Genomic DNA, 17,182 nt, shown 5'->3' with positions numbered 1-17,182 from the left:
GCAGCTACTATATGACAGAATAAAATATAATGGTGTGCTACCGGTAACTATTCCAACTCCATGTGCAATGACATCACGCGGGCAGTTTTAAACTGGCCAAGGTGGGAGCATTTATACCAGGGAAATTAGAAAACACTACAAATCATGGCTTGATATATGCTACTGTTGAATATCTAGATTTAAGAAAGCGATCAAAAATGTATTCATAAAGCCAATTAAATTTAAAAGTATATACTTTTATGTGGCCACTGCATTGTGTACAGCACAAAAAACATTCAGGAAATAGTCTCAAATTCAAAAACAACCACTCCTTACAGCAAAGAAGTCACATCGCTAAAGAAGGAATGAAAGATGGTTAAACTTCGTTGTTTCACTTACTCCTTCTTTGTGAGAGAAAAGGGGAATAGCCAAAATTCATTTTAAAAAACAACCAATATATATATGAACAGACATTTTACCAAAGAAAAGATACAAGTGACAAATGAAAAAACGTTCAACATTAGGAAACGCCAGGAAACGCAACTAAAACCACAGTGTGATATGGTTACACACTGATTAAAAGGCTCACAATTTTTCAAACCAACCATACCCACCATTGGCAAGGAAACGGAAGAACTGGAAGTCTCATTCACTGCTGGCAGGACGACAAAAGGGGATGACCACGTGAGGTCACAGTTTGGCATTTCCTAAAAAGGTATCTGGGCCCGGCCCAGTGGTGCAGCGGTTAAGTGCCCATGTTCCGCTTCAGCAGCCCAGGGTTCGCCAGTTTGGATCTCAGGTGTGGACATGGCACTTCTTGGCATGCCATGCTGTGGTAGGCATCCCACACACAAAGTAGAGGAAGATGGGCACGGATGTCAGCTCAGGGCCAGCCTTCCTCAGCAAAAAGAGGAGGATTGGCAGCAGTTAACTCAGGGCTAATCTTCCTCAAAAAAAAGGGTATCTACTCACCTACTCTGTGACTCAGGCATTGCACTCCAAGAAATTAACACAAGATCAATGAAACATGTACACAAAGAACTGGTTTCACACATCTCAGTGGTTTTATTTCCCACAGTCAAAAACTGGAAACAATTCAAATATGCAAACGGAAGAATAAATAAACAGTGGTACATCCACAGAACATCATACTTCCCACAATATAAAAAGAAGGAACTACTCATACTCATATAAGCATCATTGATGAATCTCAAAATGAAGAAGTCACACGAGGCTACTCAGGGAAAAAAAAAAGAGTAACCCTTTATGAGGAGAATCATATAGAATTCTGGAAAAGACAAACTAATTGTAAAACAAAATAAATCAATGGTTACCTGGAAGGTAGACAGAAGAGAGAGACAGACATTAGTAAAGGGCCCGAGGTAAATAAGAGCTGGAGACCTTCATCATCATGATTAAATGGTTTTATGGGTTTACATGAATGTCAAAACTTATCAAACAGTACAGGTTAAATATAAGCAGCTTACTGCAAATCATTTATATCTTATTAGAGAACTAAAAATACAGTTCAACATGAAAATCTGGATCTCCTACAATTTTGGAAAGCCAGTCTGATAAACCTCTATTGACCCCACCATCTCCTTCCTCACACCATGGGAGGGATGCCTTGCCACAGTGCTGGCAAATACTGGAGACCCGTGAGGTCATTTCCACCAGATTCAACAGGAATGCAGGCTGGGGCACAAAGGCCACAGAGCTGGCCTCTCTCGTCTCAATTTCCTCCACAGCAATAGCCTTAAGGTGAATAGCCCAGAGAGGCTACAGGAATCCACAAAGTATTTACATGTTTTCCTCTCACCATGACCTCAGCTACACAAAATACTCACTTCTCCAGGCCATGAGAATTTGAGCCCTCTCATCCTTCACAGCCATAATGACTGGAACCTTCTAGGTGCCCCTTTAAAAGTGGCAAATCCCAACCAGTTTGGAGCAGTCTCTTCCCCTCCATACAAATCCAGTGTTGCTGTAATAAGTATGATTCCCCTGCCCACACAATCCTATAACCTGTGATGCCACTCTGGGGAATTCATGACATCAGAGCACATGGCTCTGCTGCAGGACCTGGGAACAGACTGCCCTCAGCAGCACTGAGCACAATGCAACATCCCCTGTGAACAGAAAAATTTCATGTTGCTCTCACAAGCACCAAAGGTTATCTCAGCTGACCCTCCACAGACTGACCTCTGAACCACAAAATACCACGGCATCCAGGCTACAATTAGGTCCACAAATCCCTGCACTCTTTTCTTGGAGGTCTTGGGCAGCAAGGCAAACTCGGGCAAAACTGGAGAGGAAAGCACATTCTGCCGTCATACTGTCCCTCTGAGACACAGAAAGATTGGGATCCCAATCAAAGCTGTTCAATCCCTCACATTAGCAGAACACAGCTATTTTCAAACCACCACATACACTAACTAGAACCCCCAGAAGAATGGTGGCTTAAACAATAAGGCCTTCATTTTCACACAAAGCAGAGCAATGGGAGGCAGGCTGCTCCTGGGCTGGAAACTTGAAGGGCAGGAAATTCCATCAGAGTCACATGGGATCAACAATATCCCTGGAAAAGGCAGTCTATGTTTTTAAGTCACCAGCAGAGTCCTCTGGGCCCAAAACTGGTCAGCTCAGTCACGTAACTCATCAGTGAAAGTAATTACAGAAAGGAATAAAGATTCAGCTTTCTTACAAATGCCTCCTGCAAACGTAAGAACAGTTTGCTTCCCTGGACACACTGGGGAGGGTCAACGATGCACACCATGAGCACCTGAAAAGTGATAGAGCTTAGATGGCTTTTGCTATAGAACTGGCAGTGACATAAACCTGGTAAGGACCCTTGGCAAATTAAAGGTGCAAGGCAGCTCCCACATAACAGGAATTTCCATGATTTATCAGGATCACAAAGTTTAATAAGACATAGACAGCACCCTCATAAGGGATCTTCCCAGTGTCATTATACTTAAGAAGAAACAACACATTTCCTGCACCTTATCATTTTCCTGATGTGAACTTTGTGGTATCCAATGAGATTAGACTGAAGGGTTTCTCACATTCATTGTACTCCTAAGCCTTCCCCTAGTGTGAACCCTCCAGTGTGTATGCAATGAGGCTAGAGTTTCAGCTAAAGGATTTTCCACATGCACCATATCCATAAGGCCGTTATTCACTGTGAGCATTATGATGTTTTATGAGATGGGTGTTTTACGTAAAGGATTTTCAACATTTGCTACGTTATAAGGACTTTCTGCAGTGTGAATGCTCCTTGTGTTTAATGACACTGGAGTTTTTGGCAAAGCATCTTCCACATTCACTGCACTTATATGGCCTTTCTCCAGAGTGAACTCTCTCATGTTGAAGGAGTGAAGAACTTTGGCCAAATGCTTTCCCACATTGGCTGCATTCATAAGGCCTTTCTCCAGTGTGAATTCGCCTGTGTACAATGAAGTTGGAGTTGTCTGCAAAGGACTTCCCACATTCACTGCACACGTAAGGCCTTTCTCCAGTGTGAACTCTCTTATGTTTAATAAGTCTGGAGTTTTCAACAAAGGATTTCCCACATTCGATACACTCATAAGGCTTTGATCCAGTGTGAAGTCTCTGATGTTGACAGAGGGCAGAGCTTTGGCTAAAAGTTTTCCCACACTCACTGCACTCATAAGGCCTTTCTCCAGTGTGAATTCTTTGATGTTTTTGGAACGTCGAGTTTTGGCTAAATGATTTCCCACATTCATTACATTTATACGGCCTTTCTCTGGTGTGAACTATCCGGTGCATAGTGAGATTGGACTTTTGGCTAAATGATTTCCTACATTCCCCACACTCATATGGCCTTTCTCCACTGTGAACTCTCCAGTGTTGAATGAGCTCAGACTTTCGCCTAAAGGATTTCCCACATTCCCCACACTTATAAGGTCTTTCCGTACTGTGAACACTCCAATGCTGAATGAGGGTTGTCTTTTGCCCAAAGGATTTCCCACACTCCCCACACTCATAAGGCCTTTCTCCAGTGTGAACTCTCTGATGTCGAAGAAGTGAAGAACTTTGGCAAAATGCTTTGTCACATTCACTGCACTCATAAGGCCTTTCTCCAGTGTGAACTCTCCTGTGTTTGATAAGTCTGGAGTTTTCAGCAAAAGATTTTCCACATTCAATGCACTCATAAGGTCTTGATCCAGTGTGAACCCTCTGATGTTGATGGAGTGCAAAGAATCGGGTAAAAGATTTCCCACATTCACTGCAATCATAAGGCCTTTCTCCAGTATGAATTCTCCAATGTTGAAGAAGCGTAGAGCTTTGGACAAAGGATTTCCCACATTCCGTACATTCATATGGTCTTTCTCTGGTGTGAACTCTATGGTGAACAATAAGGTTGGATTTCCGGCTAAAGGATTTCCCACATTCTTCACAATCATAAGGTCTTTCTCCAGTGTGAACTCTCCAATGTGTAATGAGGTTGGAGCTTCGGGTAAATGATTTCCCACACTCTGTACACTCATAAGGCCTATCTCTGATGTTACTTTTCTGGTGTTCAACAAGGTGAGACTTTTTAAGTAATATTCCACATTCTTCAGAGTCAAAAATTCTTTCTCCAGTATACACTCTCTGAGGTTGACTGAGGCTATAGCTTCTGCTAAAAAACTTCCCACATTCATTCCACATAAAACATCTTTCCCTAGTGAGGAATCTCTGATGCTGAACAAGTGTGTGTTTGCAGCTGAAGGTGTTCGTGCATTCTCCCCAGTTATTAGTTTTTCCCCTCGGAAAGGCCACTCTGCTCTCGGTTTCACTGTTTGACCTCTCCCTGATGGCAGTAGTCTGTTGCTGAAGAAATTCAGAGCTAGCCAAGAAGTTCTTCCCAACTACCCTGAAGATAAATGGCTTCCCTGACACATTGCATTTGCAGTTCTTCACAAATGAGGCTCTGTTGACACGCCTTCTGAAGGGTTTCTCCCCAGTGCACTGCTTCTCATGCTGACAAACATTTGTGCTGACATACAACTGTACCCCACATGCCCCACACCTGTGCAGTTTCTGCTTCTCATGTGTTTCCTGGTGCTCAACCAAGTGTAAAATGTCTCTCAATATCAGGCCACACATTTCACAGGGGTGCACCTTCTTGGGAGGCAGATCTGCTTTGGGAGTCCTGACCTGTGACACTCTTTGTACAGAAACACTCTGCTCAAAAGGAGCCTCCTTGTTCTCTGCTTCATGACAACAACCTGAGAGAGAGAAAAATTGGTAAAGACCACGTTGACCTTGATGGGAGGGGGGCAGCCCATACATAACTATTTGTCTGAAAAACCCAGGAACCAGTCTATGGGATTGTTTATAGGAACAGGGAGTTGGGTTCAGGTTGAACACAGTGCTCTTTAGCAGTACTGGGCCATAAAGAACACAGGATGGGGGAGGCTGCGTGAGGCAAAGGACACAACCATGTGGTGTGTCACAAAGAGAGGTAGGGTGTACACCTCATTTCTCTGCAAACAACTGTCAGCAGGACCTTGTCTACTAGTGGTGTGAGGGCAATGTAGATAGGTATCTCCAAGCCCAAGAAAATAAAACTGCAGCAGAGCAGCTGTTGGTCAGGGAGTTTTAAGAATGAGCACACATCTCATAATACAAAATACAGGCCAATGCTGGAGACCACTGCAGATGAGCAGCAAGAAAAATGGGTGAGATAGGGACTCCAGAGATATGAGGATGAGCCACAGGACAGATGAAGAGTAGAAATGACACAGTGAAGAACTGACAAGCAACAATGTCAAAAATGAAGCAGAAATAGAATGTGGCCACTGGCATTAGCACCAAAATACCAGCCAACCAGAACAGGTTTCTGGTATCATTTGAGCACGGGACTGACACCATGCCCTCCCCCAGCATGTTACTGTTCAGGGTCAGGTTCCCTCTGGGCCCATTTTGCTGACTCGGGATTCATATCCAACCTATGGACAACCAAGGACTCTCCACTCAACTCCCAAGCCGAGCAAAAATATGGGACTGGGAGGACACAAATACCAAGGAAAGAAAATAACATCTGAGCAGCCAGTGCCAACCCAAAACAACTTGGCACATCACAGCCCAGAAAAAAAGAAACTAAATATGCTACAGAGAACTCGGGATGGGGGTCTTGCAACAACAGCCCATGGTTCATATCAGGGAATTATTACCTGCAGCAGGCAGTGTTGGAAATGTCATTTATAGGAAGGAAGTAGACCTAGAGCATAGATGCCATGGATCTGGACAGTGCCACCCAGCCAGGAAGAGGGTAAGTGAGTTGGGATACATTAGGCTGAATGCAAGACTCCTGACCCTGGATCCTTCCATGGGAGGCTAAAGGGAAGCAGGTATGGGGCCTGCTCAAGAAGAGGAGAGGGCAGTGAACACACCTCAGTCCTACCAACCACAGCACTTACCCAGGGAACAGGGGAAGGAAGCAGTGCTCATGGTCCTGAGTGAAGAGGACAGAGCTATCTCTGGGGAAAAAGAAAGGGTAGAGACTACTTCAGGGCATAGCGAAAGGTGTGAGGGACTTACCCAGAGAGGTTATAAGTGCCAAGTTCTCCAGCATCACATCACGGTACAGGCGTCTCTGAGCCTCATCAAGGAGACCCCATTCTTTCAAGGAAAAATATATGGCCACATCTTCAAAGGTCACACAGCCCTGCTAAGATGATGACAGATAAAACCACAAAGAGTCCAATTCTGAAGACCCACAATCCATCTCCCTACACGTCTACTCTATGACCATTCATTTCTCAAGCCTTCCAACTCAAGAGGGTAAATCAGGCCCTGGTACCACTGGTGTCATTCTCTCCTCATGGTCCCACTGTTGACTCAGTCCAACCACCAGCAACAAGAGGCAGGTAGACAAATACATATCTAAGCTGTGGCCTAGCATTCGGGGATCCAGCCCCTCCAGACAAGAAATTCCCCTGGTATGGTCACTGTCTTGTAATTATCAATGCAGGGCCCTGGAACCCTCAGACGTGCCCCTCTCCAAGTACACATCATTCTTTAAACTGCACATCCCTCTATCTCTGTATCCCACAGACACGACCATGGTCACCACCACCCCACTGCCCCACACCATGGGTATCTCCCTACCCTCCCCATTTGTTACTAGTACTGTATACCAATCACTTCCTCCTACCCACCTTTGGGTTATGGTGGTGGCCGATCACAGGACACCTGAGACTGGACACATGAGACCAACAGCAGTTTATGAATCACATAAATTCACACCTCTGAGAACAGGACACCACTCACCACAAAGGCCCACATGGGAGCTGCACTCCAGAGAAGAGTGAACAAACAGGGGCTGCGGGATGCAAGCTTCATAGAATCGAGAGGGTGGGATGCCCCCTGGTTCCCACAGGAGGATGTGATTGGCTTGTCTGAATAACTTTACAGGCTGGTAGGGAACTGACAACTGCTACAAAGGGATAAGAAGGAACTGCTCCAGGTTCCCTTGGTCAAAAGGGCCATGAGCCTGGGAGACATTATGCACAGGAGCAGTGTGGGGAGGGAACTTACATTCAGGCCACTTCAGGATGTCAGAGTTTTGCCAAATGTGAAAGAAGCGCATCATACTGGGTTTGGGACTTATACCACAACTTGGCAGACAGCATCCACAGTACACTTAGCAAATTCAAACAGGACCCAATAGGACCAGACGTCTCATGGTTCCCAACAGCAGTGTTACCTCAAATCACGCTATGAAGGCCTCACTGAGTGGCTCTGTTCCTTGCTTCAGACTTAGACACACAGAACCAGGTGTAGATCTCAGATACCCAGAGTCCACTGCTACTTCTCTGATGCACTTGCTGTCGCCTCAGCACATACAAATTTCTCTGTCCCCCTAACCTTCATTCAAAGCCCAGCTCCATTAATCCCCCATCCCAGGGCAAGTGAGTCTCACAGATGGCCAAATTTACCCCTGACCTTATCTACCAGGCTGAATGAAACACCCCAGACCCCACCAAAGTCCTCGCAAAATCTTGGTGAGTCCAGAGTGGTAAATATGTAACAGCTCTGGATTGCGTGTGATCTTACATGAATTGCCTCTGCATTAATCTAATGTCCACTTTTCTCCTAGAAGCCTCAGCCACCTTATCAAACTATCCAGTCTGATACCACAAACTGTCACTGCCACTGATCTCCCTTACCTATCTTGATGAAGCTCAACACCATCAGCCAAGTACCCAAACAAGAGTCACAGCCCTTATTCAGTTTTACCTCTAGGAATATGCACCTTCTAGTACCAGCTCCTGGGTTAACTTTCCAAACATCTTTACACTGGCTGTCAGTAATGGGAATATGTCTACATAAAGCCTGAAATGGACTTGGGACCCTGGGTGTGGGATTTCTCCAGGGTCCCTAAACTCAAGAACTGGAAAAATAACATTAAGAGTCTTAGAAAACCACAAATCAGAGAACATCGCGGTGGAGGTTCCGGCCAGTGAGGCACTGGGACACCCTCCACGTCCCTGTGTGGGTTCCATAGGAACTACCGCAGTCAAGGGAAGCTGTGAGGAGGACCAGGCCTGGGAGGAACGGGAGCCGCAGGGGGGTGATGGGCTCAGGCCTCCCTGTACCCTTCCCTGGTCCTGGGGCCAGGTGACCTCAGGCTGCCTTGTGTTCTCTGGGCCTCAGTGTCACCCCTTACCAGCTGTGGGACCCTGAACAAAGATTCCACCTCCCAGTGCCCCACTGTCCTCAACACCTCCCTCCACGCTGTCCTTCCTGTGAACAGGCTTTGGGAAAGTGCTGAAACCCTGACGGGGACCGCGTCCCTCTCTGTGCACAGCCCTCCCGGCTCCGGGGCCCTCGGACTGAAGGAGCAGCCCCTCCCCTGCCGGTCCAGGCGGGACCCCTCCTCACACTGTTCCCTCGGATACAACGGCGCCGCCGCCCCCTCCGCCCGGGACCCTCGCCCGCAGCCCGGTCCCCGACCGCAGCCACAGGCCCCACGAGCGCCTCCCCGGCCCGGCCCCGGGGCCTGGGCTGCAGGCCCGGGAGCAGCGCCCGCCCGAGGGCTGGAGCTCGGGCTGCGCTGCGGGCGGGGCGGGCCGGAGCCGAGCGCTCACCTGAGCCGGCTCCCTCCGAGCGGCCGCCGCCATCGGCCTCGGGGGCGGAGCGGAGCCGGGAGCGGCGGGAGACGAGGCGCCGGGCGCGGCGCTCCCTGGCCCGGGCCTGGCGCGGGGCCCCGGGCGGCGTCGCCGAGCCTCAGAGCCGCCTGGGCCGCGGGGACGGCGCCTCCGCCCGCGCCTCCTCGTCGTCCCCTCAGCCCCGACCCGGCGCTCCGAAGCCGGAACAGAACAACCACCACCCGCAGATACAGCCCCTGAAGAGGACCCCGGAAGACCACTCGCAACCCTGGTGTCCAACCGGAAACTCCTTTTGTCCTGAGCCTTCATTGGCTCTGGGAGCCGTCTGTCGTCGTAGAGCATTCAGGGAAATGTAGTTCCAACAATCCAAGGAGGAGATAAGGTTCCAGGAGGACAGGCCTTGGTCCATTGTGAGTGGGCAGTGATGCTTCTCTTAACAGGGCTCCCCTCTTCTTAAAGGGGCCGTATGCGGACTTCTGGGGACTGCTTTCTGCAACTGATCAGTCAGGCATTCAAGCCGTGAATTAGGATGACAAATGTTTCCCAAGAGGCCATTGGCAGCAGTGCAAGTTGGCCCAAATCTGACGTGCCATTTTCTGCCCGAATACTGTTCCCTCAGAGGCACACAAACTTTGGGACTCCACAAAAGTCGTCATGCTTTCAGAGCCCAAATCTGTTGATAAACCACCCCATATACTGAACAGAACCCCCAAGAAAAAGAGGACTGAAAGAGTAAGGCCTTTCTTATCGTACAACCCAAATCAAAGTGTGGCAGGCAGTTCTCGGGTTGGTGACTTGGGAGCTGGAAAAACTCATCACAAGTATCATGTGAACCTAACATGTCCCTGAAAAGGTAGTCCTTCTGGCAAGGTGACAATAGAATTCGTTAGGTATCCTCTAGGTCAGAACTGGGGGAGGTCCATTCCCCAACTACTCAGAGGGAAGGGAATGCGGACCCCCTAAGGCTCAGGCTACTCCTAATTTGTTCTACCACCTGAGAGAACAGGTCGGCTTCCCTGAGCACACGGGGGTGGCGACTGGTGCACGCTGTGTGGACCTGCCAGGTGGCAGGGGTGAAATGGCTTTAACAACGGAGACTGGTAATGAGGGAAATCTGGAAAGGGCCTTGGGCAGGGCAGAAACTGCAACACAGCCACGAGTGCTTCTCACATAAATTAGACTTACGGGGAATCTCCCATGGTTGTTTGGATGTGTGAGAGTCAAATCAGTCTGATGACTAGTCCAGAGGCTTTGCTCCACTTTTGTTATATTGAAGAAAGTAATTGCACATTCCTTGCACAACTAAGGCCTTTCTCCAGTGTGAAGTCACCAGTGATCATGGAGGGTAGGGCTGCAGCTAAAAGATTTCCCATATTCTTTACACTCATAAGACCCTTCTCCAGTGTGGACACCCCGATCCTGAAAAAGTGTATGTTTGCAGCTGATGGCTTTCTGGCATGCTCCTTGTTGTAATACCATTTTAACCAAGCTCATATTCAGTGGTTTTGTTTGGCCTCTCCCCAGTATGTGTGGCCTGCTTATGGTGATAGCCTGGGGTGGCTAGGAAGTCCTTCCCAGCCTCCGCACAGGTAAAGGGCTTCCTGGACAGATGAAATTTGCAGCTCTTCACAAATGAGACTCTGTCCATGTTGTTTCTGAAGTTTTTCACCAATGTGCTGCTCCTGGTGGCATCGAAGGTTTGCACTGAAATAAAATTGTTTGGTACATGTCACTCTCTTATAAACAGTTTCTGCCCACAATGTTTTCCTTAGTGCTCAGACAAGTGTAAAATGTGTTTCAAGATGGGGCACACATCTCAGAGGGGTGGATGTATGGATGAAGGGACCTGCCTTGCGAGTCCTGACCTGAGCCTCTCCTGCAGAAACACCGTTCAGAAGGAAGCTCTTTGTTCTCTGCTCTGCACCAAACCTGAAAGCAAAGAAGTGACAGTGAAGTATATGTTGGTGATGTTGGGAGGAATGAGTCTACAATGACAAATTGAACTACATCCAGCTGAGTTACTCCATTGTATTGCATCCAGGAATGAGTCTTTGGGATGCTTTTCAAGAAGTGGGAGTGGGGTCTTCTTGTGCATTAATGGGCCTATAAGGTCACAGAATGGTAGAGGCTTCACCAGGAAAAGGACACAAGGACAGGGTGTTGCACAGGGAGACAAGTCAGATATAACTCCTTCCTCCACCAAAGGCTTTCACAGGAACTTGTGTGCTGGATACACCTAAGGCTGTGCAGAGGCCTGTCAAAGCCCAGGAAAACCCAATTGCAACAGTAGCAGGAGTTCAAGGTCAATCTAAGGATATGTTCACGGCCCGCTGAACAACATGTGAGGGCCAGTGGTGGAGAGCCCTGCAGAAGGAGTGGTGAGAGAAACGGGTCAGATGCGGAGTCCAGAGAGGTGCAGGTTACCCCTGGGCTGGAAGTCACACAGGAAATGACGAGTAGTAGAATTGACAAGTTGGCAAAGTGTCAATATGGGGAAGGAAAGGTAGAAATGGGGTGTGGCCACTGGCAGTGGCATCAAAACTCTGGTTGAACAGGACAGGCTCCTGGTATGATATGAACATGAGCCTGCTGTCATACCCTCCCCAGCTACCACTCATCAGGGCCAGGTGCCCTCTGAGCCCACCCTGCCATGGCTGGTGTCATGTCTATCCTGTGAAGCACAGAGGACTCTTCCCCTGGGCTCTAGTTTGGCAGCTACATGGGACATGGAGGACACAAGTACTGATTGAAAGACCAAACAAGTGAGTGGGCAGCACTGGCCCAGACCAACTCAGCACATAACAGACCACAGGAAAAAGGTCTACATGCTACAAAGAAAACCACGCAGGAGGTCTTCAAAAACAGCTCATGGTCCAGGAAAGTAGTGACCATGAGAATGTAGGTACTTCCTGGCACAAACCAGCAGGAGAAAATATCAGCTAAAGGAAGGGAGAAACCTGGGGTACAGAGGCGCCATGCATCTGGACACAGTCACTGGCCAGGCAGAGGCAAGCAAACTAGGCTCCATTAAGCTCACTGTAAACTTCTCATCTAGAATCTTTCCCTATGGGGCTTCAGGGCAACAGAGATGGGGCTGCAGGGGAGGGGAGAGGCCAGTGCAAGCAACCCAGCCCTATCAACCCCAGCACCTTCCGAGGGAAATGGGGAAGGAAGCAGTGCCCGTGGTCCTGATGGGAGAAGGACGGAGCACCCCCTGAGGAAAGCACGACTCGGGGAGTGGGGATGCCTAGCCTAGACCAGGTCACTGGGGAGGGTGTGAGTGCCTTGCCCCGGGAGGATACAAGGATATAGGTGACAATTCTTCAGAATCACCTCGTGGTACAAGTGTCTTTGACCCTCATCAAGGAGCCCCAGAAATACACAAGCATATCCTCACGTGTCATAGCATCCTGTCATGATGGGGACAGAGGAGATGAGGATCAGCATCTCTGAGGACCCACGTCCATACTCACCTTCCTCCAGAGCTCAGCATCTCAGAAGAGATGCCAGTCCTTGGTGCCACTGATGCCCACGCTCTCCTCGTGGTCCCATGAACACCCTGCTCAGCCCTCAGCAACAAGAGGCAGGAGGGCAGATAGACTCTGTCTAAGCAGTGGGCCTGGACTGCAGGCCCCAACCCCTCCTGCCAAGCAATAACCCTGGGGCCCCCAAGATCATGACTCCCAGACACAAGGCAACCCGGCTTCTCAGTTCCACCTCAGTCCCCAACAGGAAGGCCCTGGGGCCATCAGCTCACACTTCCTCTCGATGTGCACATCATTCTGTAGACCATCTCTCTCACATGTCCAGACACCAGAGTCACCCTCCAACAGCCACCACCACCTCCCCGCCCCACCCCATAGGCATCTTCATGGACCTGGCACATGGCATCCAGAGAGTGCTTGACAAATTCACACACGATCCAGCACAACCCCCCACCTCTTATGGATCCAAATGCCAGGGAAAGCCCTGAACGCTGCTTTGGAGGCCTCTCCACCTGGCCCTGATCCCTTCTTCAATATGTGCCACTCAGTACCACATGTGAGTTTGAGACCCCATGACCCTCTGCCACTTCTGTGCTAACTTGCTGTCCCCTCAGCAGCCACAACCTGCCACTCTCTACCAAAACTTCATTTAAATCCCAGCCCCACTGGTCCCCATGACAGGTGTAGTGACTCTCACAGATAATGACCCTTGTGCCTGACCTTATCCACCAGCAAGACTGAAACACCTCAGACCCCAACAAAGCTCACTACACAGTTCTGTTGATTCCATACAGAAGTGAATAAGCAACCCAGACTCAGTGTGATCTTGTCTCAATTACTCCTACGACTCTGCATCCATCTCATGTCCACTCATCCTGTGGGAGCATTGGTCACCTGCCAGACCATCCTCCCCACCCACCTACCCTCTTCATGACCACTAATCTCCCTCATCTGTGCTTGTGCCCCCAACCCTCAACTATGTGCCCGAGGAAGAGACCCAGTCCTCAGCACCACCCACTTCTTCTAGACCTGCTAATAGCATTACCACCGTGACATAACTCCCCCCTCCTAAATGTGATCCAGAGTTCCACCGTGGCCCGCATAATAGCCACCACTTGTGGATGTCTCCAGCCTGAATCCCTCCGCAGATTTCCAGACCTGTGTGTCCAGATCCCCACTTTATGACTTCACTCACAATTCTCTAAAACACTTCAGACTCTTCACAGGGCCAAAACAAAACTCATATTCACAGTGAAAATTAGTTTACCACCAGCTTCCCATCCCAGTTTATGCAACTTCCATCCCTTCAGCTGCTAGGACCAAAAACCCTTGGGTCATCCCTGACTCCTCCCTTTTTCTCCCTCACAGAAAACATCCAAGAATCCACTTGGTCCTTCTAAAAACATGGACGCAGAATCCAAACGCATCTCCCTCCTGCACAGCTACCACTCTGATCCATCAACACTCAGCTGGACTATTGCAACGGCCTCCTCCTGGGCTCCCTGCCTCCTCCCACAGCCCCATACAGAATCCGCTCTCCACTGTGCAGGGTGTGACTCAGACCCTGTTACTCTATCAAAGCCAGAACCTTCAACACACGTGAAGAAAAGAAAAGTGACTGTGAGAGTTTCAAAAACCCATTCTCAAAGTGGAACTTGGTTTACACTTAGACAAATTCGAGTGAAGTTTTGTATTCTAACAGACATGGGACACCGTCAGAGGCACAAAAAAATCCTCACATCATATGTGTGCTTTTGAAAAATGCAATACGTGAACAACAGATAATTTTGAGGATCTTGAGTTAGGCCAGATTCCAAAGTCAGTATTTGTGAAAACAATGAAAAGATTCAACATTTCAAAGTAATGGCATCCCATTCAGAGGCCATCTAGGTAAGCCACGGAGCACTTAGTACAGCTCGTGCCTGTAAAAACTACTAAACTATGAGATTAAATCTTCCAGGAAAACACACAGATTCTCAATTCACTATTGGAACATAGACTAATGTTGAAAGAAACAGCCCTCACTATGGGAAATAATGTTGCACTTGAGTTTATTAGAGATAAGAAATGTAACTTACATCAGCATGATTTATCATTTGTATCATCCATGTTACCTAAATATACTGCATTGAAATGCTATTTAGACAATTATGTGCTTCATATTTACTGACATTAACCCGTAATTTACATGAGTAAATATTAAAAATCAAAGAAAATTAATTTTCAAATCAGTTTTGTGTAAAGCAGACATCGCAGGACTACATTTAGCCACACATTGTACATTTAGCCACAGATAAGATGACTTTTCAACAGCCCAGTATGTTCATAAGTTAATCATGATAAAAGACACACAATTATTTAAATATGGATAATAAGGAAGAAACAAAAATTCAGCTATTTGAAAGTTGCCATTATGTGCCAATGACTGTAAAATTTTTCGAAAAATTGTTTTCATTTCATAAAAAAAATCCAAAATATACCTTTAGTACTTGAATCAGAAGTTTAATGGTGGGTTAATATAATGAGCAATAAAGCAAAGTGATTTCAAATAGAATTTTTTAAAAGAAGCCTGATCACATGACCCCCATGAAGAAACACTCAGTGACCCATCCTGCTTCCTGTGGAAAGTTTCTGTTGTTTGGTGAGTCCGTGACGAACTGGTGGAAGAAATGATCATGTCTTCTTGTGCTTTCTTTCAAACGGGCGCGTATACACACACACACACACACACACACACACACACAAACAGACACTATTCTTAAACTCCCTTCAGTTCTTTGAAGTCTTCATAAACCTCCACAATTAGGATATTCCTAGGATTTTTCTCTTCATTTGAAAGGACCTTTACCCGATATGCTTAGAAAATGCAAATAAATCTTTTGGGTGTCAGCTTACAGTTCAGATCAGCAGTGAGTTTTGTAAGGGTAAATACAAATCTGAAAAAGAAAAAAATATCCCTGAGGAAAAAGGGACAGCCACTCCACCCACCCAACACATTTCTTAGAGTATTTGCTTTAGAAAACCTGTAACTGTGAATTCTTCCTCTGCCCCTTGGAGATATATACAAATACTTTTTAAAGCTAATTAAGCCTCATACCAATTTTACAACCCAGGAAACTTTTCCTTGAAGACCTTGGATATCTCTGAAACATAATCACCGGAAAATCGCACGTCACGTCTCCCAGTCTCCATAGGACAGTAGGAGCCTAACTTCAGCAGGAGCCTGGGTCCAACTTACAAAATTCCGTCCTGCCATAAAGACATGAGACGTTTATTTTTCCTTAGGATAAAAGCAATTGGCAAACACCAAGGTCCACTCTAATTACGAGGTGAATTTAAGATGGACTGTGTGTGACAAATGGTGCTGTCAAGTCATCTCACCTGAGGTCTTGTTATTGTTAATCTTAAGAACATGTGATCCTGGGTTGTATCTGCCTGACTATGCACAAGGCTGAGAGTTCTTACTGACCTTGCGGTCTCTTTAGTGGGTTGCCCATGATGCGCATCACATCCTGGTTTCATGCTTATTCAACAAGATAACTGTTTTCTACTTGTGTGGGGCAAGTTTTGTGGGTCATCAGAGATTTTGTTTATAATTACATTTCCCCCCAGTTTCTACCTCAGAACTCCAAATCGCTGAAAATTCTTGACATGGCATTATCATGAAATTCTCAAATTTCAGTAGTGAACACCACTACCGTTTCAGAAAGTCATCTTGTAGTAATCATTATCACTTTTACATTTATTGTGGAGGTAAAATAGACAGACCATAACGTTGGCCATCTTAACCATTTTAGGTATAGAATTCCGAGGCATCAAGTACATTCACGTTGTTGTGCAACGCTCAGCACTATCCATCTCCAGAACTTTTACATCACCCCAAACTGAGCCTCCAAACTCGGGAGACAAACATCCCCATTCCCCTCTCCCCTCAGCCCCTGGCAACTAGTCCTCTACTTTGTGTCTCTACGAGTTTGACTACTCTAGATCCCTCATACAAAGAGAATCATACAATATTTGTCTTTTCTTGTCTAGCTTATTTTACTTAGGATAATAGCTTCAAAGTCCACCCATGTTGTAGCATGTGTCAGAATTTAATTCATTTTTAATGCTTAATAATATCCGACTGTACGTATATTCCATATTTTGTTTATCCATTCATCCATCCGTGGACATTGGGTTGTTTCACATTTGGCTATTGTGAATAAGGCTCCTGTGAACAGTGGGGTACAAATATCTGTTTGAGTCGCTGCTTTCCATTATTTTCGGTATAGTGGAATTGCCGGGTCATATGGTAATTCTCAGTTCAATATTTTCAGGAACTGCCATACATTTGAGTGATTATTTATACCAAGTCCATCTTTTGGCAGTCCACTAAGAATTATGAGGTCATAGTTGTTAGAATTTTTATTCAATAGTGAATCTGAGTCCTGTATATAAGCCCACAAATGTTGAGAAAAGCACTCCAATAAATGGTAGGATGTTCTGGAGGGAACTTATGGCCCAGAGATCAAGCTTGGAGCATTTGTGTTCTTTGTCCAGCAGACAAAGCAAAACTCTGAGATGCTGGTATCACTGAAAAGGAACACAAAGGGG

At 46.9% G+C, this 17,182-nt stretch overlaps 1 protein-coding gene across 1 annotated transcript; it reads right to left on the bottom strand.

Annotated features, from left to right (window-relative positions):
- Nucleotides 1-1,024: 1,024 nt before the first annotated feature.
- LOC106846652 (zinc finger protein 256-like) lies at nt 1,025-9,212 on the bottom strand. Its single transcript, XM_070499329.1, has 3 exons — nt 9,081-9,212; nt 6,529-6,658; nt 1,025-5,213 (listed from the first exon to the last, which is right to left on the bottom strand). The coding sequence occupies exons 1-3, from the start codon at nt 9,111-9,113 to the stop codon at nt 3,226-3,228; spliced, it is 2,151 nt and encodes a 716-aa protein (XP_070355430.1). The 5' UTR covers nt 9,114-9,212; the 3' UTR covers nt 1,025-3,225.
- Between the last annotated feature and the right edge of the window lie 7,970 nt (nt 9,213-17,182).

This window comes from Equus asinus, chromosome 26 (assembly GCF_041296235.1).
Source record: "Equus asinus isolate D_3611 breed Donkey chromosome 26, EquAss-T2T_v2, whole genome shotgun sequence".
Classification (NCBI taxonomy): domain Eukaryota; kingdom Metazoa; phylum Chordata; class Mammalia; order Perissodactyla; family Equidae; genus Equus; species Equus asinus.
The sequence above is the reverse complement of the archived record's forward strand: the minus strand, read 5'-3'. Positions and strand labels throughout refer to the sequence as shown.

Coding starts and splice junctions, on each gene's coding strand:
- LOC106846652 (XM_070499329.1), bottom strand. CDS start 9,113: ATGGCGGCGGCCGCTCGGAGGGAGCCGGCTCAG. Junction 6,659..9,080: donor CTCGGAGGGAGCCGGCTCAG/GTGAGCGCTCGG, acceptor TCATCATCTTAG/CAGGGCTGTGTGACCTTTGA. Junction 5,214..6,528: donor GGCACTTATAACCTCTCTGG/GTAAGTCCCTCA, acceptor TCTCTCTCTCAG/GTTGTTGTCATGAAGCAGAG.